Below are 22,327 nucleotides of genomic sequence, written 5' to 3'. Positions count from 1 at the left end.
GCAGTTTTGATAAAATCACTATTTTATCTACCGCAGATCTTGTAGTTCTCTGACTGCTGAGCTTTCTATAACCCCGCCCAGATCACCAATTGGTAGCTTTCTGGGTACACTGTGCATAGGCAGAAAGCTGACAATCAGTAGTGGGGGTGGAGTTATACAGAGCTCATGATCGTGGAAGACTACATGGTAGCAGGTTTACTAGTCCTCTAGTGATAATCTTGTACAGATTAAACTGTGTTTTTATCAAAACTTTAGCAAGTAGTACAGTAAGTGACTCATCACTGGACTCATGGTCTCTGTCTCTACATTATGCAGCTCAGATTAGGTGGCAAAATCCTGGTAATAAATTTCATTTAAGTGTACATGCCACAGAAGACAATGTGACTTTTTCCTGTGTCGGTCACTCCATAGATTTCTTTATTAATTGAAAATGTATTCTTTGTCTACCTTAGGCCTGTTTCACACATCAGTTTTTTTTTCATCAGTTAAAATCCGCTAAAATGGCGGACAACGGATCCGTTCCTGTACTGACCACAGAGAGGAATTTTTCAGCCGCCCGAACAGAGTTTAGGGTTAAATTTGCGGCGAAGGCAAGTTCTCCGGGCATGCGCAATGTAAAATGCGGATCCCGCCGCCCGAAGAAACGTTGCATTGTCCGTCCAGGCATGTCGGCGGACGCCAAAATTTTGGCGGATCCGCAAAAAAACGGATCCAATGGATGGCCATCCGTCAAGATCCGCCGGTAATGCAACTCAATGGGAAAAAAACGGATCCGCCAAACAAATTGGCGGATCCATTTTTTTTGCAAAACGGCGGATTTTGACTAATGATAAAATACGGATGTGTGAAACAGGCCTTAAGCATAGACTGTCTTTATCAATGAATTAATTTACCATACATCCACATTCCCAGAACCCATTGATGAGTAGGTGATACATGAAATAACCCAGAATGTCCAAGATAATAACTAACAATGAAAAGTTCTGTAACTTTCTTCATATCTTGCCTTTTTCAAGATTTGCACTCCTCAACATGGAAATTGCAACACCAAGAAGGAAAGATTACGGAATTATCGATATCAAAGGACTGATAGACATGTTAATGATATATGCAAATGATGATAAAATGGAAATACATTTTTATTCATCTTCATTTATTCAGTATTAAGTATGAGCATCATTCGCAGAAATACTGTACATTCACTTACACACCTTGGCATGTTATTAATGAGGTTAATGGTTGTCTGACGAATGTTTAGCCACACTGAATGCACTTGAGCAAATCATCAAGATCCACTGCTAGTGCTCCCCTTGGAATGTTGTCACAGAAGTGCTCAATGGGAGATAATGCCGAAGATGCTGCATGCTATGGTAGCACGTTTAAGCAACTTGTGGTCTGGTATTGTGTGAAAAAATGGCTCATGGGACACCTACAAGAATTGGCCATACAACTGGTTCCACACCCTAAGCAATGTAATGCCAAGCTGTTGGGGTACCTGGAATGAAAACTAATGGGATCCCCGGAGTAGGATCAGTGTGAGGTTCTCTTGTGAATACCTCTTCAGAGCGTCTCCCACATGCTCTTCGAAGAATAGTGCATAATGGTCCATTCTGTGATGCAATCAAAATTACCGTAGATTTCATATAAATAGCCTAAAGCATCAATGTATACACAAACCATCAGAACGCATTTGCACGATATTGGTCTACCAGTGAGATGTCCAGCTACTGGTGTTCAACTGACCTCACATCACTTATCTCAAAGGCTATGTGACACTAGTCACAACCCACAGACAAGCTGTGAGTCAACAAAGTCAGGCGTTCCGGGGTCAATACCAAAAGAGCACCTAGTAAACCAAGGGAAAATACAAAGTCGTAAGTCAGGTCATATGCCAGGGTCAAAATACCAGAGAAATAGCGGGGAAGCAAATGGACAGCAACAAATGGGTAGTCAGAACACGGTCCAAAGGTCAGCAGCAGAATATCCGATGTAATGGGGTCAATAACAAACTGGTAGTCTGAACATGGTCCAAAGGTCAGCAGCAGAATATCAGATGCACAGGAGCAATAACAAACAGGTAGTAAGAACACAGTCCAAAGGTAAGCAGCAGTAGATCAAAACTTACAGCACATGGATCAGACGAACACACACCAGAGAGCACAAGCATAGAACAAGCTTTTGACTGACAGTGATCTGGGCAAGACAGATCACCTAAATAGCAGCGCAATCAACAAGAACAGGGAGCACATGTGGAATTCTCTGCATCTTCCAGTCTCAGATAGGTCAACTGAGCTGTCAATCAAAGCACAGACAGCTCAGCATACCCCAACACAGGATAGGATGACAGAGCTCTCCATCACTGAGTCCCAGAAACTCTGAGTGGAGGAATCGTGACAGGCTGGAATTAAGTTTTATCCTCTTCAGCGACAAGTCTAGCTTTTGCTGACAAAAAGGCCTTCACGAGGGAATGTGAAAATGTCCCAGGACTAATTTTTGCAACACAAAAACGCAAGGCCAAATGTTGCTTGTGCTAATGCGAGCATCCTACATGGCCTAAACCTGCTACTATGGCCTGCAGTGTCTCCTGGCTTGTCTCTCATTGAGCACATCTGGGGTCACAACTGAAAAAAGAAGGTGCCAGAAGCGGATCTTGATTATTGACGTATCCAAGTGTGTGACAGAACATTCCTCAGATAACTATTAATAACCTCATTGATATCATGCTAAGGATTGTAAGTACCTGTATTTTTGTGTGTAACGTTTATACCTGATACTAGATACATTGAGATGTTTTGACCATTTTGTTTCCATTTTTTCATCTATTCTGTAATTTTCATAATTCCAAGACTTTTCCTTCGTGTTGTTGAAATTTAAATCTTGTGTACTGTATGTCTGAAGTCAATGAGAAGGAAAATCTGTGACTAGGCAAGCCCATATGAGTTAAATCAGTTTACCAAAAGTTTATATACTTTTCCCTAACTGCTCCATTGCAGCAAACTTTCAGCGCAAAGGAGATCCTTGTGCTGCTGATGTTAAATGCTCACAGATGATTGTCTAGTCTGGACACAATTATAATAAATTCTCATTTCTATGGCTATGTTCACATAGCATTTTAGCATACTTTCAGTGGCTCCATAAGTGCTTACCTCCGAAGCCATGCCAGATGGGATTCGGGCTTATGCGCTGACGGGGCCTTTGATTATAATGATGCAGACAGAGTCACAATCTGCTATGTCGGACATAATTTTGGCGGTATATGTCTAGTTTAGTTGGGCACCAAGATGCACTCTGCTTCGAAGGTAAGCCCCGATGGAGCCACTGAGTTTATGCTAAAATGCTATTTGAACATAACCTTAAACATATCTTGGCTGTTCGGGCTTTATCCTCTAGATTTACTCCACAATGTCCTCATTCACTAGCAGTAATTGGAGAGTACTCTACATTGTTAGGCCATACTTCTCATTACTTGGTGTACATATTGATAGAAAACTTAAAATTATAAGATCCAAATAAACTGAGTATGATATCTACAGGTGCCTTCACTGCAAGGTCATATAGGAGGCACAAACATGTACAAAGCCACACTTATCCCGTTTTGCAAAGAGCTTGAGCTCCCGGCAGCCGTCACCCACTTGTTCTATGAAGAGAAATGTCACATTTGCATTCTTCCTGCACGGTCAATTGAAAACAGAGAAAGAGAAGCGCAGCAGAACTCTATTCCAACAGGTTAACCTGGTGTGACCATCCTTCATTGTAGTCAGATGTTTTAGGAGATATGTGACCTATCACAAGATTGATGTTACTCCTTGCATACATAAAATTGCTGTCATTCCCTTTCTACTGTGGCTTGTATGCTTTGGGTGTAATACCTTTGTTTATTCCTTCCTGACCTTAACCTTGTAATTCCAAGGTGTTTATTGGGATGAAGCACATATATTTAGGAGATTCATTGAAAATTGGTCTTTATAAAGAATTCATTTCTTGTAGCTCCCTTTGGTTGAGTATTATGCTCCACCGTTATAGCGAGTTGCCTGAATGTTACATGTGTACTATACCAAGGTTTATTACATGGCAAACATTCTGGAAATGCAACACATTTCATTTGAAATGAAATTGTTTTCCTTCGCAGCTCATTACAGCCAGGGTTTTGATACAGAAAAGCTGAGCGCACCCATGTGACTTGAAGCTTGCTTAATGCATAAAAGCTACCCTGTGTTTTGTGGATGTCAGGTGCGGTCCAATAACTGTAGAAAGCAATTTGCATTTATTCTTTTTAATCAGGGTGCATCAGTGGCCTGCCTTGTATGAAATTCAACATTTAACACATCCAACCGTGATGCAGAAATCAAGGCGCAGCTTCCAACACTGATCTTAGTGTGTTGGATGGCACCGGTGATAAATAATCCCACTGGAAATAGTCAAATAAAATGTACAAAATCACTAAACAGTTCAGAATAATTGCTATAGATGTGATTGTATTATCTCTACCCCCAAAAAATCCTTCTTTCTAATACTACAATAGATTATGTAAAGCACCAAAATATGCTGCATCGCTGTACAGATAAGGATCCCGATTCATCAAGATTGGCATTTTGTATACCAGTCTTGATAAACAGTGTGCTTCTTAGTGAATTTGCAATTTTTTTAGCTTCTATACACCACCACAGGAAATGTACTTAAGCCAAAAATTGGAGTACATTTCGGTCAGAATTTACACAAAGTTTGTAGCATAAATTATGATAAATGTGCCAGCTATGCTTGCAACTCCCGCTTCTGGATAAGCTCTGCCGACTTTTCAAAAATTGGCTGCACTAGTCGGGACTGGTGTAAAACCTGCAAATGTCATAAAGCTTCCAACAGTTTTACGCCAAAATTATGGCAATTGATGAATCAGGGCCCATGTGTTTACTCATTCATTGTCTGAATTTATCCTACCTCCGGATCAGCCATGTGTGGTGAAACGCGTAGAGATTTCAAGCTACTAACATAAGTACCTCTTTAGAGAGGTAAATTTATGTATACGCATCACTAATGTTTGCTATCAATTATGTATCAAATCAATATCTGAATGATGCTTTTAGGGTTCACTCACCCATTTCTTTGACACTGACCTACCCACATTCTGAGCTTTAGCTGTCCGCTGACCTTGAATAACCTTCCCCTTTATCCCCATTAATGCATAAGTGGGTGATTGATTTCACTTATCCGGAGGGTGAAACAGGGCAGTGAGGGTCATCCGCCAAGTAGCGGGGCGCCTTTTTCATATCAACATAACGATGATGCCAACCTCTGCTGGTAGGTAGTGGTCAAGTTGAGGGTCCTATACACAGGGTGAACTCAGTGTGCACTATTTATGTATGGTGTCTGTGTTGGTTTTAATTAATACATTAAAAGTTATATTTTATATCCTTTTTTTGGGGTGGGGGTTTCCTATGCAAGCTTAGTCATTCATTGTCTGTCACAATCTAATCTCCCTATGAGTCATATAAAAAATGCTAGGACCAATATCTGATAGTTTGAGAGCTGATTTTAGCCATAAGCTTCAGCTGTTCAGATCTACTTGTAGGAGAATCTAATAGAGATGTGCGGATCAATCCTTGCAGTATTGAGTTTGAGTAAAATTTCCTGAAATTCGCATTTTCACTTGAATTGAAACACTTTGTGATTTGACTCAAAATTCAGAAAGCAATGCACAGCTGCGATTTTTGTAATGCATTTAAAGCCAACAAATGGTAACAAAGAAAAAAAAAATGAATACTCACCTCACTGCTCACCTTTCCGGCCACTTCGCGGCCCATGATGTGGTCTTCTCCTTTCCGCCGTTGCACACCACATCTCCGGCTTCTTTACTATCATAAGGTTGTGACGTCACAATGTGTACCGTGACCTTACAATGTGCTGTGACCAGGCCAGAAGTCCTGGTCTATAGTGAAGAGGACAGAGATGCGGTATGTGATGGCAGAAAGAAGACCGGCGGTGAGCAGCGGAGCAACCTGAATGGTGAGCGGTGAGGTGAGTATTAGTTATTCTTGTTTTTTACTTCTTACATTTACATAGATTATCATATTATTGATCCTAATTAGTTGACCATGTATTTAACATATATATTTTTATACAGTCATGCCCGAAAGTGTTGACACCCTTGAAATTGTTCCAAAAAATCATTTATTTTTCCCAGAATATTATTGCAATTACACATGTTTTGTTATTCACGTTCATTTCCTTTGTGTGTATTGGAAGAACACAAAAAAAGAGAAAAAAAGGCAAATTGGACATAATTTCACACAAAACCCAAAAAATGGGCCAGACAAAATTGTTGCCACCTTTCCAAAATAGTAGGTAAACGACTTTGTTTCAAGCATGTGATGCCCGTTCAAACTCACATGTGGCAAGTAACAGGTATTTCCAATATGAAAATCACACGTGAAGCCAGATAAAAAGGGGATAAGATGACTTTGCATGGTGGGATTGTGTGTGCCACACTAAGCATGGAGAACAGAAAGAGAAGAACTGAACTGTCTTAAGGCTTGAGAACCAAAATGGCTGAAAAATATCAACAATTTCAAAGTTAGACGTCCACCTGCAGAGATCTTGATGTTCCATTTTCCACGGTGCCCAACATAATCAAGACTTTACAACCCATGACACTGTAGCTAATCTCCCTGAAGGTGGACGGCAGAGAAAAAAATAAAAAGTTGCAATGCAGGATAGTCCGGATGATGGTTAAGCAGCCCCAATCAAGTTCCAAAAAAATTCAAGCTGTCCTGCAGGTTCAGGGTGCATCAGTATCAGCGTGATCTACCCGTCAACATTTGAGTGAATTGAAACGCTATGGCAGGGGACCTAGGATGAGCCCAGTGCTGACACAGAGACACAGAAAAGCTAGACTACAGTTTGCCAAAATGTATATGAGTAAGCCAAAATCCTACTGGGAAAGTATCTTGTGGACAGATGAGACCAAGATGAGCTTTTTAGTAATGTACCTCATTTTACTGTTTATTGAAAATGGAATGAGGCCTACAAAGTAAAGAACAAAGTACCTACAGTCAAATATGGTGGAAGTTCAAAGATGTTTTGGGGTTGTTTTGCTGCCTCTGGCACTGGATGAAGTCCTTGTGTTCAAAGTATCATGAAATATGAAGATTACCAAGGGATTTTGGGTCACAATGTAGTGCCCAATTTCAGAAAGCTGGATTTGCTTCATGGGTCTTCCAGCAGGACAATGACCCCAGACATACTTCAAGAAGCACCCAGAAATGGATGGTAACAAAGTGCTGGAGAGTTCTGAAATGGCCATCAATGAGTCCAGATCTGAATCCCATTGAACACCCGTGGAGCGATCTTAAAATTGCAGATGGGAGAAGGCACCCTTCAAATATGAGAGACCTGGAGTAGTTTGTAAAAGAAGAGTGGTCCAAAATACCAGGAGAGAGGTACTGTATAAGCTTGTTTATGGTTATTGAAAGCAATTGATTGCAGTTATTCCGGGCCTTTTTGGGGGTTTTGTGTGAAATGATGTCCAATTTGCCTTTTTTTCCCTGTTTTTTTGTGTTGCTCCAAAGCATGTCTAATTGCAATCATTTTCTGGGAGAAATACTATATTTTCTGGAACAAGTTCAAGCTTGCCAACACTTTCGTCCATGGCTGCATAAGGCTTTGTTCTCTCAAGTGTAATGTGACACAGGGGGGTAACCGTAGGTGAGGTTCTTGTCTCTTATGCCCCAGCATGTTACATGAAGGTACGGATCCTGGCTGGGGGTGTGGACTTGTGCTGTGGGGGCGCTACATCCTTGCAGGTCACATGTAACAGGTGACATTGCTTTTCAAATCCAGGTGTTGGACAGTTAAGTGAGGGAGACCACCAGTAAATAATAAACTTTATACTCAACGATAACTGGGAAGGGATTATGTACAGGAGATAGCGGGCGCATATCTTGATGAACATTTCTTTCACAATATGGAGCATTTTTCACATACAGGTTCTTTCCTCTATCTTCACCTTTTCCTCATTATTTCACCAAAGCCCAGCTCAGTCCTACAGTCTTTCTCCTTAGAGATGCTACTTTGCCACTATGGCTGTTACTTAACTCTTCTGTTTCTGACGCTCTGGAACTCTTGCCAAGGGCACTTTCTTCAGCATACCTACTTTGACCCGTTTTAGGTCTGTTACCTCTGTGAATTTCAAACTCTAGGCCATACTGCTAGGCATCTTGACTCAGGACCCATCTTCAATTGATCACTATTCCTTCAGTCACTTCTCTGCTCATGATCTTGCTATCCTTTGCCTCTGTCTTCTCTTTCATTAGGAACACCCAAGTCATGCACCTCAGCTCACATTAGACCTTAGGTCTTTTCTCTATGCACACAGGGCCCTTTCTGACATTTTGACAGGAGCTGTCTCTCATCTTTTCAGCTTAGCCCCTCCCACTCTTGACTAGTCCAAACCATTAACTCACGCTTTCCCTACTGTCAGTCAGCACACAACATTAAAATCATTAACGCAAGTTATCATTCACATTAAAAATCTTCACAATATACTTGTTCTTCAAGGTGGAAAGTTGGGCAACATGTCCATCTCCTTACACGAACATCATGACTTCTTTTATAATTGAGTTGCTATGGTACCCTAGTCTAAGGGTAGGTTCAACCTTTGTGGATTTTCTGCAGTACAATAAAAAATGATATTGTGGTACCTTTTTAGCCATAAAAAAATCAATGCAAACACTTTTATGCCCAAAAAATGAGAAGAGTATTCAAGGAGGATACCTTAAATGGCTAACCAGAAGAATTATGTTTGCAAGCTTTCAGAGCTTTTTTTTGTAAACCTGCCTGAATAAGGAGCCTCTGTGCTTTGAAAGCTTGCAAATATAATTCTGACCCACAACAAACTCCACATTGTTACACTTTTTTACTGAGGATCTAAGGCACCAAATTCATGTATTTAAGGAAAATGTGCAACAATTTCACAAGCGAAATTGACGTGCTTGGATTGAAAAAACAATATCCAGACTGAAAACATAAGCAACACACTTTGCTGCTTCGGTACAAAAATAAAACGCAGAATATCTATACTGTTTAAACATACCAAGAATGTCTTTATTTTAGTTTGAAAACATATTTTCATATAGGTTGAAATAGGGTTAGATGCAGGGTTTATAGTTCCTTTATTACGGTATCCAAGTACACAAGGAATTAAGATTATCAATTTCATTTCTGATTAGTTTCTACAACAATGTTTCAGGGATCAAAGACTGAAAAATAAAACACTTGATAAGTATTTGCAGAAGTAATATATTTCCAACTTTTCATTTCATGCTGTTTTACAAAGAGTAAATAGATGAGCGCGGCACTTCATATGCCACATGTCATGGCAGCGCACTGATCCCTTCTTCAATAGTAGATTCTTCTTGAAGTAGTTTGTGTGACAAGCAGCCGTTCTAGAAGAGCCTATCAAACCTGAAATATAATTAAACCCCAGAAGAAAAGACATGTTAAACGATCCTCAAAGCTACTTATATGTAAATGTACTTATATCATGAGAGATATTAAGATGTTCAGCATTGCGGAACTTTTTCTATAACCACATTAATCCTGTGCTCTCTATTATTAATGCATTCTAGTAGTACGCTCTCAATGCTCTTGTAGGCGCTTTATATGTTTTTGCCCTTTGTTACCTTACTTGCTTATTGAAAGGACACCTGACACAGCTAATAGATTATTAAAACTATAAGTACAGCAATCCTGTGCTGCATTGTACAACAGGACATCATGTGTGTAGTAAAAGGCAATATTGAGAGATGGCAGTGAATCTTAGGTACTTCCCGTCTCATTAAAGGAGCACATACACACAAGATAGCTGTCACTATGTCTGAGAACTCACCAATAAACCTAAACACTGGACCAAGCTTTCATATGTTTGCAGTGGGAAGAAAAAAGAAGGCTGCTGCTAGAACTCTTCCCCGAGAACAAAGAATGTTAACTCCTTCACGACATTTCACACAATTAATTTAAGTCATGGTCGGGAAGGAGATCCCACAAAATGATGTAAATTTACTTCATGGCAATCATGCGGGCACATGATCAGTTATAGCTGAGCTCCGCTTGACACTGCCAGGAGCGGTGCCTGCATGACGCGGGATATTTAACCGTCTAAATGCTGTGATCGATAACGAGCATAGCATTTAAAAGGTTGGGATAGGGTTCCCTCTTCCTTCAGATTGGCGCCCCCTTCGACGTCATCTCGAAGACTTGATCGTTGTCATGGCAAACCAACATTGTCATGACAACCTCCGGGTCAGCCTGTTGATCTTAAACCAATAAATAGGTATATTTATGTTAAAAAATACATATATTTCGTATCACGGCATCTTGAAGAGCCTAACCTATAAAACTGTCACACTGTTTACACGCTTCAGTGAACTGTGTAAAAAATAGTAACAAACATGGCAAAAAAAGCTATGCTTTTTCATCATACAGTCTAGAAAGTGGAATAAAACGCAATCAAGAAGACAAATATAAATAAAAATGGTATCTCTGAAAACATCACCTTGACCTGCAAAAAAACCAACTGCCACACAGCTCCATCAGCAGGGGAAATAAAAAGTTATAGCTCTCAGAGCATACCAATGCAAAAACAATTCTTTCTATAAAATTGTTCTTATTGTGTAAAGCTAGGTACACATTAGAGTTTTGAGTCCACAGCGTGGTGCTGCGGACTTCTTTCCTTAAAGCTTCGCCTACTTCCGCATGGCTCCACCTACTTCTGCATGCGTCCTGCGTACCTATCTTTAACATTAGGTACACAGGGACATGCATTGTATGCGGATGCATCGTTTTGATGTGCCCGCCGAACACAAGAAAATGCAACATGTTGCGTTTGGAGTACAATTCAAAATGCCGGACGCATTCGCATACAACGCATGTCCCTGCGTACCCAATGTTAAAGATAGGTACGCAGGAATGCGGAATTAGGCGGAGCTTAAGGAAAGAAGTCCGCAGCACCACGCTGCGGACTCAAACACTAATGTGAACCCAGCCTTAAAGCACCAAAATATAAAAGCATGATATAAATGTGGTAACGTTGTAATCATACTGACCTGAAGAATAAAGATGCCTTATCACTTTTACCATATAGTCAATGGCATTAAAAAAAATTCTGAATTGCTGTTTTTGTTCATTCTGCCTCCCAAAACTTTGATTAGAAAGCGATCAAAAAGTGTCATGTGCCGAAAAAATGGTAACAATAAAAATTTCAACTCGTCCTCCAAAAAAACAAGACCTCACACGACTGTCGGCAGAAATATAGAAAAATTATTGCTTTCCAAATATGACAATGCAAAAACTTTATTTTGCAAAAAACAAAAGCATCTTTTAGGCTGTGTGCCCACGTTGCGTTTTTTTTAAGCGTTTTTAAAGCATTTGTGCCATATCAGACGCTTCAGAAAAGCTTAAAAGAAGCATCCCATTCATTCTAATGCATTTTGGGCTTTTTGTGTTAATTGATGCGTTTTTTTCCGCATAGGAAACGTTTAGCGGCTAAAAACAGCATGTTCATTATTTTACGCATTAGTTCGCGTTTTTAGCTCTTTCCTATGACTCCAGAAGACGCGTGGAAAAAAACGCGCGGTTTTTCTGCAAAAAACGCACAGAAAAAAAGCACGTTTTCTGGGAAGGAGAAGCGTTTTGTATCAGGTTTAAAACGCTAATGTGGGCACATAGCCTCAGTGTGTGTTAGCAGCCAAACAGAAAAAAAAACTGAAACAAATCTGGTATCACCGTAATTGCACAAACCCGAACAATAAAGTTATCTAATCACTAAGGCTATGTACACATGTTGCGGATTTGTTGCATTTCCGCAGCGTTTTTTTCCGCATGAAAATGCTTCAAAAATGCAATGGATTACTTAAGCAATGTTAATCAATGACATTCCTGAATTGTTGTGCACATGCTGTGGAAATTTCCATTCTTATTTGCAGCGTTTTATTTTCCGCAGCAAGTCAATTCTTTTTGCGGATTTGCAGCGTTTTTCACCCATTGACTTCCATTGAGTCAGTCATATCTGCAGCAAAAGCGCAGGTGTAAAAAGGTTTGCGGATTTGCTGCAGATTTGCTGCCTAAAACGCTGCAGAAATGATGTGAGAAGGACGGTGTGTGGGTAGAGAATATGTGTTAGCGGAGAATATGTCTGTGTCTGTCTGCGGGGGTGTGCGGCTGTCTGTGTGTGTGTGTACCCATGCGACGAACAGGCCATAGTGATTGTACTTAGGTGTCATCTGATGGGACTACTATTCCCATCTGACTATGTTTACTGTCACATATAACAGAGACAGCATGAGCCAATGATTGGAGAAGTCTCATCATCCGGCTCCTGAGTTTAATTGTAAAAAAAAATCAAAACATTGACATAATCACATACAATATACAGTACATACTCACCGAACACCTAATCCCCGACGCCAGCGTCTCCTGCAAGCAATCAAATAATAGACCAACATATACTCCCTGTCCGCCTTAGTCCATCTAATACCGAGTGTTCCACGTCGATCTCACCCGGCCGCCGGCGATACACTGACAGATGGTGATTGCTCCCTCAGTGTAAACACTGACAGATGGTGATTGCTCCCTCAGTGTATCACTGAGCCGCCGTGAGAGTTCACCGGAGTAAATCAGCTGATCAGCTCCGGTGCTCTCACTTACGGCACCACTGTGTGGGAAAGTTCTCACACAGCGGTAGTGCCGTAAGTGAGAGCATTGGAGCTGATGAACTCTCACAGCAGCGCAGTAATACACTGCGGGAGCGATTACCTCCTGTCATTGTATCACCGGAGGCCAGGTGGAGCAGTCACATCTCTCCATGTGACTGTTCTACACGTGAGATCACCATGGGACACTCGGTATTTAATGGACTATGGACTATAGTGTTAGATATTTCCTGATAGTAAAATATTATATGTTTATTATTTTATTTTTGTTGCAGGCGACGAGGGAGTCGGGGATTAGGCGTTCAGTAATTATGGTTAATTAAGATTCAAAAAGGAGTTTGTATGATTATTTCAAATAAAGGACTTTATTCTGGCTGTGTGTTTATTTACCATATAACTATAGGATTAGTAATGGATAGGTATCTTATAGACGCTTCTCCATTACTAACCTGTGGGCTTGATGTCACCTGACAATACAAAGGTGATATCAATCTCACAAATATGAAGCCCACTTGCCACCACTACAGAGCAAGTGGGAAGAGCGAGGCGAAGTGCCAGAATTGATGCATCTATAAGATGCGCCATTTGTGGAGTGGCTGAGAGCTGATGTTTTTAGCCTGGGAGGTGCCAATATACATGGACCTTTCCAGGCTATTAATAGCAGCCCAGAGCTGTCTGCATAGCCTTTGCTGGTTCAATTTTATAGGGGGACCCCATGTCAACTTTTTCCTGGGATTCCCCTGTAAACTAGCCAGTAAAGACTAAGCAAACATCTGTGAGCTGATATTAATAGCCTGGAAACCTTTATTGCTATTGGCTCCTTCCCAGAATATTAACATCAGCCTTCGGCTTTCCCTGTGCTGGTTATGAAAATTATGCGGGAGCCCACGCAATTTTTAAAAATGTTTTTAAATAAATAGATATTGTGTTTCACGCAGATTTCTGATAGTTGCTGTTTTATTCCAGCATATGTAGGTTAATTATATTAATGCTCCTACATAGGCTGGTGTTTACGCCTTTATTTAACTCTTTATGTACCATTTTATTAATGAGGGCATCTGGCTGACACCTGTTCATTACCAAACCTTGGCATTTGCCCAGTATTGGCTTTCTTCTGGTGACTCGACCATGCAGCCCATTTTTCTTCAAGTGCCTCCTTATAGTGTATCTTGAAGCAGCCACACCGCAAGTTTTCAGAGAGTCCAGAGAGAGTCCAGTATTTCAGCTGATGTTATTTGTGGGTTTTTCTTTGCATCCCGAACAATTTTCCTGGCAGTTGTGGATGAAATTTTTGTTGGTCTACCTGACCATGGTTTTGTTTTTACAGAGCCCCTGATGTTCCATTTGTTAATCACAGTTTGAATGCTGCTGACTGGCATTATCAATTCCTTGGATATCTTTTTGTATCCCTTTCCTGTTTTATACAGTTCAACTACCTTTTCCAGTAGATTCGTTGACAATTCTTTTGCTTTCCCCATGACTCACAATCCAGAAACTTCAGTGGCTGGATGAATGATGCAAGAGTCTGTCTGGATTCCAGAAACTCACTCAGCTTTTATACACACACACTGATTACAAGCAAACAGGTCATAGGTGAGGATGTTACCTTTAGTAGCCATTCAAACTCATTTGTGTCAACTTCTGTGCATGTTATCAGGCCAAAACCACCAGGGTATGTGAACTTTTGATCAGGGTCATTTGGAAGATAAAGCAGACAGCTGAGGGCTGCAACCCGCAGCTGTCTGTTTTACCTGTGCTTGTTATCAAAAATAGAGGGGACCCTACATCTGTTTTTTTGTTTTTTATAACATACTGCGCCGGCTAATGGGACCACAAGTGTCCACACTGGAAAAGCTTGTTGATTAACTTTCTAGAAGTTTTATTTGGGCTGCTGCACCCAAACAGTAACACAGACTTCCAGGAGAAGACAGTTGGAAGAATACTAAATGAAGTATGTCCATCCATTCAGAAGCCAAAAGGTGGAGGTCCAGGCAAAATATCAGTGTCAACAAGTGGGCTCGTCCCAAAGTCTATCAGTTCTGGTGCGACAAATACTGCAGTGGAGGTTGCTCGTATGCTTCATAGCAGTGAGATCAGACATCGATGCAAGCATCGCATGATTTACATTACACAAGTCTGGAATTGTGGCCTGAAAAAAGGTGAAGGAGCCTCAACTTAAATATTGTCATGAGACGCGTCGGTTCGAGTTTGCAAACACGTACGAAAAGTGAACATTTAAAAATTTGAAACAGGTGATTTGGAGCGCTGACACGAAAGTCGATAGACTAGGCTCTGATAAGTGCAGATGGGTCTGAAAGAAGCAATGGAAAAAGGGGCTAACGGATTGAGAAATTGAAGGTAATTGAAGGTAAACTTGTTTGGTGGAGGAAGTCTGATGATATGGCGTTGTTTCACAGCCAAAGGGATTGGATAATTGACCAGGATCGATGGTGGTCTCAATGTTGAGCTATATGTGAGAATCCTACAAGATGAGTTACTTCGTACGCTCAAGTACTATGGGTATGAAAAGGATGACAGTGTTCCAACAGGATAACAACACAAAGTATATGTCAAGATTGGCAAATAAATGGTTAAATATCAATGAAGGAGAGGTGTGGAAAGGCCTCCTCAGTCCCCAGACCTCAACCCAATCACTTGTGGGTAGAATTGAAGAAAAACTGTATACATATCCAAGTAAGTCGACCAGTAAGTACCTATTTTGGGAACATGTAGAAGAGAGCATGTCCAGAAGGATTCAGGCAGTGTTGAAGCCAAAGGTGGATTTACAAAGTACTAACAAAATAATAAAAAAAATAAAATTTAGATCATTAGGAGCAAAACAGTATCAATGCAGCGACATGACAAGAATCTGCTTAACTAATAATATGCTAAATAATTGCAAGTCTAGTATGAGATATCCAAGCTGATTGTCTATATATGTGTAGATGACTGTCTCATGTTCAAAGCAGAAGTGGATGGTAAGATATGGAGCATGAAAGTCAAAAGTTCAAAACATTGTTACCCTTTTGCACTTCACTGTATATTGCTCCTTTGGAAAGCGAAAGTGATGGAGTGGTGTTAGTTTGGGGATGAAAAAAAACGCTAGCATTTTCCAATAACAACATTCAGGTGAACATCACAAATCTGCCGGACATTTGTTTAAAAAAATGACTCGATGCTGACATCTCCGGAAATCTGAAGAAAACCCAGTGTTTTAAGCTTCTGTCAGAAAGGGATTATTCAAGTGCTTGTTGTTAGGAAGCTGAGACTTTATTTAAAATGTTTTGACATTTATAGTGTTAGATATTTCCTGATAGTAAAACGTTGCTTTTAACAATGTAGTGACATTGCAGGCTTTTTAAGTAATTGTGTGCTTTTTTGCTGCTATTGTGAAATAGCAGGAATTTTTAAATGTCATTTCTAATTTAATATATTGCATTCTTGCTGTTAGCACTTGTGTCTGGGCATTGCGGTGGATAAAAGACAACATTTAATATTTGGCCTGTGTTTGCAGGTATTCAGTGGATCGCCATACAGACATGGATAGGATGTTTAACATTGATTCTGGAAATGGATCGATTTTTACTTCCAAATCTCTGGATCGGGAGGCACTATTGTGGCACAATATTACTGTAATCGCTACAGAAATCAGTAAGTGAACCTTAAATACCAGAACTATCCATGTAATGCAGAAGCAAAAACTTTTAAAGGGAATCTGTCACCCTTTTTTTGGACTATCAGCTGCCAGCATTGACTTCAGGGGCTTATCTACAGCATTCTGTAATGATGTAGATAAGCCCCCGATGTAACCTGAAAGATAAGAAAAACATGTTCGATTATACTCACCGAAGGGGGTGGTCCGGTCCGATCGGTGTCGCGGTCCGGTCCGGCGCCTCCCATCTTCATACGATGCCGTCCTCTTCCCTTCCTGTCGTGGCTCCAGCGCAGGTGCACTGCTTCGCCGTGTTGCAGTGTGCAGGCTTCGGGAGAGCTCTGGTGCCTGCGCACTGCAGTATTCTGCTCTGCGCCGGAGCCACTACAGGAAGGGAAGAAGAGAACGGCATCGTAGAAGATGGGAGGCGCCGGACCGGACCGCGACACCCATCGGACCGCTCCCCTCCCCGGTGAGTATAATCTAACGTGTTTTTCTTATCTTTCAGGTTAAATCGGGGGCTTATCTACAACATTACAGAATGCTGTAGATAAGCCCCTGATGTCAATGCCAGCAGCTGATAGTCCAAAAAAAGGGTGACAGATTCCCTTTAAAGCTTAATATACTTAGGAAAGTATGACCAGGCAAAATATAAGCAATGATGAAAGGGTCTGTTGTGTGCGCGTGTGCATCTGTGCGTGTGTGCGCTTTCGTAAAGAACTGTGGATAAATGTATAAGGCTCAGTTAATGGAATGTAATTCTGCTAACAGATGATGTTTGGCTAAAATAATTGAATCCATTCTAAAACAATAACCATTTACTAATTGCTTAGTACTATATTCCCAGTCAGAGCTGACACAAATGCATTGCCATCTTTCCTGGAAGTCACCCAGAGCGAGATTAAAGTTAATAAAATTAGTAACCACTATGAAGTCAATCTGAAAGGCAGACACAATTACACATGGGGATCTGCTATTGGCAGCTGTACACACTTTCAAATTGCATCTTGTAGAGTACAGTGCATAGGACATGGTGTCATTGAAGTGTGTAAAACGGAATATTATCAAATGATTTAATAACACTTAAAATCTAATTATTGATATGGATAGAAGGTAAAGTAAATTTCATTTAATCTAGCATTGCAGATATTCTGGATTATTGGGCTGCCAAACAGCATGCTAAACATGTCGGTAAGCATAGAAAGCCTCCATGATGGAAGACTAAAAATGCACTAATATTACATTTTTACAGTATATAGCATATATATATATACAGTGGGGCAAAAAAGTATTTAGTCAGTCAGCAATAGTGCAAGTTCCACCACTTAAAAAGATGAGAGGCGTCTGTAATTTACATCATAGGTAGACCTCAACTATGGGAGACAAACTGAGAAAAAAAAATCCAGAAAATCACATTGTCTGTTTTTTTTTCATTTTATTTGCATATTATGGTGGAAAATAAGTATTTGGTCAGAAACAAAATTTCATCTCAATACTTTGTGATATATCCTTTGTTGGCAATGACAGAGGTCAAACGTTTTCTGTAAGTCTTCACAAGGTTGCCACACACTGTTGTTGGTATGTTGGCCCATTCCTCCATGCAGATCTCCTCTAGAGCAGTGATGTTTTTGGCTTTTCGCTTGGCAACACGGACTTTCAACTCCCTCCAAAGGTTTTCTATAGGGTTGAGATCTGGAGACTGGCTAGGCCACTCCAGGACCTTGAAATGCTTCTTACGAAGCCACTCCTTCGTTGCCCTGGCGGTGTGCTTTGGATCATTGTCATGTTGAAAGACCCAGCCACGTTTCATCTTCAATGCCCTTGCTGATGGAAGGAGGTTTGCACTCAAAATCTCACGATACATGGCCCCATTCATTCTTTCATGTACCCGGATCAGTCGTCCTGGCCCCTTTGCAGAGAAACAGCCCCAAAGCATGATGTTTCCACCACCATGCTTTACAGTAGGTATGGTGTTTGATGGATGCAACTCAGTATTCTTTTTCCTCCAAACACGACAAGTTGTGTTTCTACCAAACAGTTCCAGTTTGGTTTCATCAGACCATAGGACATTCTCCCAAAACTCCTCTGGATCATCCAAATGCTCTCTAGCAAACTTCAGACGGGCCCGGACATGTACAGGCTTAAGCAGTGGGACACGTCTGGCACTGCAGGATCTGAGTCCATGGTGGCGTAGTGTGTTACTTATGGTAGGCCTTGTTACATTGGTCCCAGCTCTCTGCAGTTCATTCACTAGGTCCCCCCGCGTGGTTCTGGTATTTTTGCTCACCGTTCTTGTGATCATTCTGACCCCACGGGGTGGGATTTTGCGTGGAGCACCAGATCGAGGGAGATTATCAGTGGTCTTGTATGTCTTCCATTTTCTAATTATTGCTCCCACAGTTGATTTCTTCACTCCAAGCTGGTTGGCTATTGCAGATTCAGTCCTCCCAGCCTGGTGCAGGGCTACATTTTTGTTTCTGGTGTCCTTTGACAGCTCTTTGGTCTTCACCATAGTGGAGTTTGGAGTCAGACTGTTTGAGGGTATGCACAGGTGTCTTTTTATACTGATAACAAGTTTAAACAGGTGCCATTACTACAGGTAATAAGTGGAGGAAAAAGGAGACTCTTAAAGAAGAAGTTACAGGTCTGTGAGAGCCAGAAATCTTGATTGCTTGTTTCTGACCAAATACTTATTTTCCACCATAATATGCAAATAAAATGAAAAAAAAACAGACAATGTGATTTTCTGGATTTTTTTTTCTCAGTTTGTCTCCCATAGTTGAGGTCTACCTATGATGTAAATTACAGACGCCTCTCATCTTTTTAAGTGGTGGAACTTGCACTATTGCTGACTGACTAAATACTTTTTCGCCCCACTGTGTATATATATATATATATATATATATATATATATATATATATATATATATATATGTATATATATATACACACACACACACACATACACAACAGTGCCTACAAGTAGTATTCAACCCCCTGCAGATTTAGCAGGTTTACACATTCGGAATTAACTTGGCATTGTGACATTTGGACTGTGGATCAACCTGGAAGTGTGAAATGCACTGCAGCAAAAAAGAATGTTATTTCTTTGTTTAATTTTTTTTTAAATTGTGAAAAGTTTATTCAGAGGGTCATTTATTATTCAACCCCTCAAACCACCAGAATTCTGTTTGGTTCCCCTAAAGTATTAAGAAGTATTTCAGGCACAAAGAACAATGAGCTTCACATGTTTGGATTAATTATCTCTTTTTCCAGCCTTTTCTGACTATTTAAGACCCTCCCCAAACTTGTGAACAGCACTCATACATGGTCAACATGGGAAAGACAAAGGAGCATTCCAAGGCCATCAGAGACAAGATCGTGGAGGGTCACAAGGCTGGCAAGGGGTACAAAACCTTTTCCAAGGAGTTGGGCCTACCTGTCTCCACTGTTGGGAGCATCATCCGGAAGTGGAAGGCTTATGGAACTACTGTTAGCCTTCCACGGCCTGGACAGCCTTTGAAAGTTTCCTCCCGTGCCGAGGCCAGGCTTGTCCGAAGAGTCAAGGCTAACCCAAGGACAACAAGGAAGGCGCTCCGGGAAGATCTCATGGCAGTGGGGACATTGGTTTCAGTCAATACCATAAGTAACGTACTCCACCGCAATGGTCTCCGTTCCAGACGAGCCCGTAAGGTACTTTTACTTTCAAAGCGTCATGTCAATCATGTCAAGGCTCGTCTACAGTTTGCTCAAGATCACTTGGAGGACTCTGAGACAGACTGGTTCAAGGTTCTCTGGTCTGATGAGACCAAGATCGAGATCTTTGGTGCCACCCACACACGTGACGTATGGAGACTGGATGGCACTGCATACGACCCCAAGAATACCATCCCTACAGTCAAGCATGGTGGTGGCAGCATCATGCTGTGGGGCTGTTTCTCAGCCAAGGGGCCTGGCCATCTGGTCCGCATCCATGGGAAGATGGATAGCACGGCCTACCTGGAGATTTTGGCCAAGAACCTCCGCTCCTCCATCAAGGATCTTAAGATGGGTCGTCATTTCATCTTCCAACAAGACAACGACCCAAAGCACACAGCCAAGAAAACCAAGGCCTGGTTCAAGAGGCAAAAAATCAAGGTGTTGGAGTGGCCTAGTCAGTCTCCTGACCTTAACCCAATTGAAAACTTGTGGAAGGAGCTCAAGATTAAAGTCCACATGAGACATCCAAAGAACCTAGATAACTTGGAGAAGATCTGCATGGAGGAGTGGGCCAAGATAACTCCAGAGACCTGTGGCGGCCTGATCAGGTCTTATAAAAGACGATTATTAGCTGTAATTGCAAACAAGGGTTATTCCACAAAATATTAAACCTAGGGGTTGAATAATAATTGACCCACACTTCTATGTTTAAAATTTCTTAAAATTTAACTGAGCAACATAACTTTTTGGTTTGTAAGATTTATGCATCTGTTAATAAATCCTACTCTTGTGTGAAGTTTGAAGGCTCTAACTTATTTGCATCTTATCAAACCTGCTAAATCTGCAGGATGTTGAATACTACTTGTAGGCACTATATATATATATATATATATATATATATATATATATATATATACACACACACACACACTACTGTTCAAAAGTTTAGGGTCACTTAGAAATTTCCTTATTTTTGGAAGAAAAGCACAGTTTTTTCCAAAGCAGCTAACATTAAATGATTCAGAAATGCACTCTATACATTGTTAATGTGGTAAATGACTATTCTAGCGGCAAACGTCTGGTTTGTAATTCAGTATCTTCATAGGTGTATAGAGGCCCATTTCCAACAACTATCACTCCAGTGTTCTTATGGTACTTTGAGTTTGCTAACTGTGTAAGAAGGCTAATTGATGGTTAGAATACCCTTGAAAACCCTTGTGTAAGTATGTTAGCACAGCTGAAAACAGTTTGGCTGATTAGAGAAGCTATAAACCTGACCTTCCTTTGATCTAGTTGAGAATCTGGAGCATTACATTTGTTGGTACCATTAAACTCTCAAAATGGCCATAAAAAGAACTTTCATGTGAAACTCGACAGTCTATTCTTGTTCTTAGAATTGAAGGCTATTCCATGCGAGAAATTGCCAAGAAACTGAAGATTTCCTACAACGGAGTGTACTACTCCCTTCAGAGGAGAGCACAAACAGGCTCTAACCAGAGTAGAAAGAGCAGTGGGAGGCCCTGCTGCACAACTGAGCCAAGACAAGTACATTGGAGTCTGTAGTTTGAGAAATCAATGAATGACTCACAGGTCCTCAACTGGCAGCTTCATTAAATAGTACACGCAAAATACAAGTGTCAACGTCTACAGTCTAGAGGCAACTCTGGGATGCTGGCCTTCAGGGTAGATTGGCAAAGAAAAAGACATATCTGAGACTGGCTAATAGAAGGAAAAGATTAATATGGGCAAAAGAACACAGACATTGGACAGAGGAAGATTGGAAAAAAGTGTTATGGATAGACGAATCCAAGTTTGAGAAGTTTAGATCACACAGAAAAACATTTGTGAGACGCACAACAACTAAAAAGATGCTGGAAGAGTGCCTGACGCCATCTGTCAAGCATGGTGGAGGTAATGTGATGGTCTGGGGTTGCTTTGGTGCTGGTAAAGTGGGAGATTTGTACAAGGTAAAAGGGATATTGAATAAGGAAGGCTATCACTCCATTTTGCAACGCCATGCCATACACTATGGACAGCGCTTTTTTGGAGCCAATATCATCCTACAACAGGACAGTGACCCAAAACACACCTCCAAATTATGCAAGAACTATTTAGGGAAGAAGCAGGCAGCTGGTATTCTATCTGTAATGGAGTGGCCAGCGCAGTCACCAGATCTCAACCCCATTGAGCTGTTGTGGGAGCAGCTTGACCGTATGGTACGCAAAAAGTGCCCATCAAGCCAAACCAACTTGTGCGAGGGGCTTCTGGAAGCATG

General features: G+C 40.9%; 1 protein-coding gene and 1 long non-coding RNA gene across 5 annotated transcripts in view; one reads left to right on the top strand and one right to left on the bottom strand.

The window, feature by feature from the left end:
- Positions 1-22,327, top strand: part of LOC141052887 (cadherin-6-like) — a 459,217-nt gene that overhangs the window by 383,677 nt on the left and 53,213 nt on the right. For all 3 annotated transcript variants that reach the window (XM_073550207.1, XM_073550209.1, XM_073550208.1), the window contains one exon: positions 16,216-16,352. In XM_073550207.1, the coding sequence (XP_073406308.1) occupies positions 16,216-16,352 (137 nt within the window). The remainder of the gene's footprint in view (positions 1-16,215; positions 16,353-22,327) is intronic.
- The window catches only part of LOC141052888 (uncharacterized), a 48,218-nt gene continuing 34,960 nt past the window's right edge, over positions 9,070-22,327 (bottom strand). The window contains exons 3-4 of one of the 2 annotated variants that reach the window (XR_012220919.1): positions 11,097-11,287; positions 9,070-9,456 (exon numbers count right to left, since the gene is read on the bottom strand). This is a non-coding gene — a long non-coding RNA (uncharacterized lncRNA). The remainder of the gene's footprint in view (positions 9,457-11,096; positions 11,288-22,327) is intronic. The other variant, XR_012220918.1, reaches the window with a different exon arrangement.

Source organism: Dendrobates tinctorius, unplaced genomic scaffold (assembly GCF_039654945.1).
Source record: "Dendrobates tinctorius isolate UK_male_01 unplaced genomic scaffold, ASM3965494v1 ptg000163l, whole genome shotgun sequence".
Taxonomy (NCBI): domain Eukaryota; kingdom Metazoa; phylum Chordata; class Amphibia; order Anura; family Dendrobatidae; genus Dendrobates; species Dendrobates tinctorius.
Note: the sequence above shows the minus strand (reverse complement) of the source record. Positions and strands in the feature narration are given on the sequence as shown.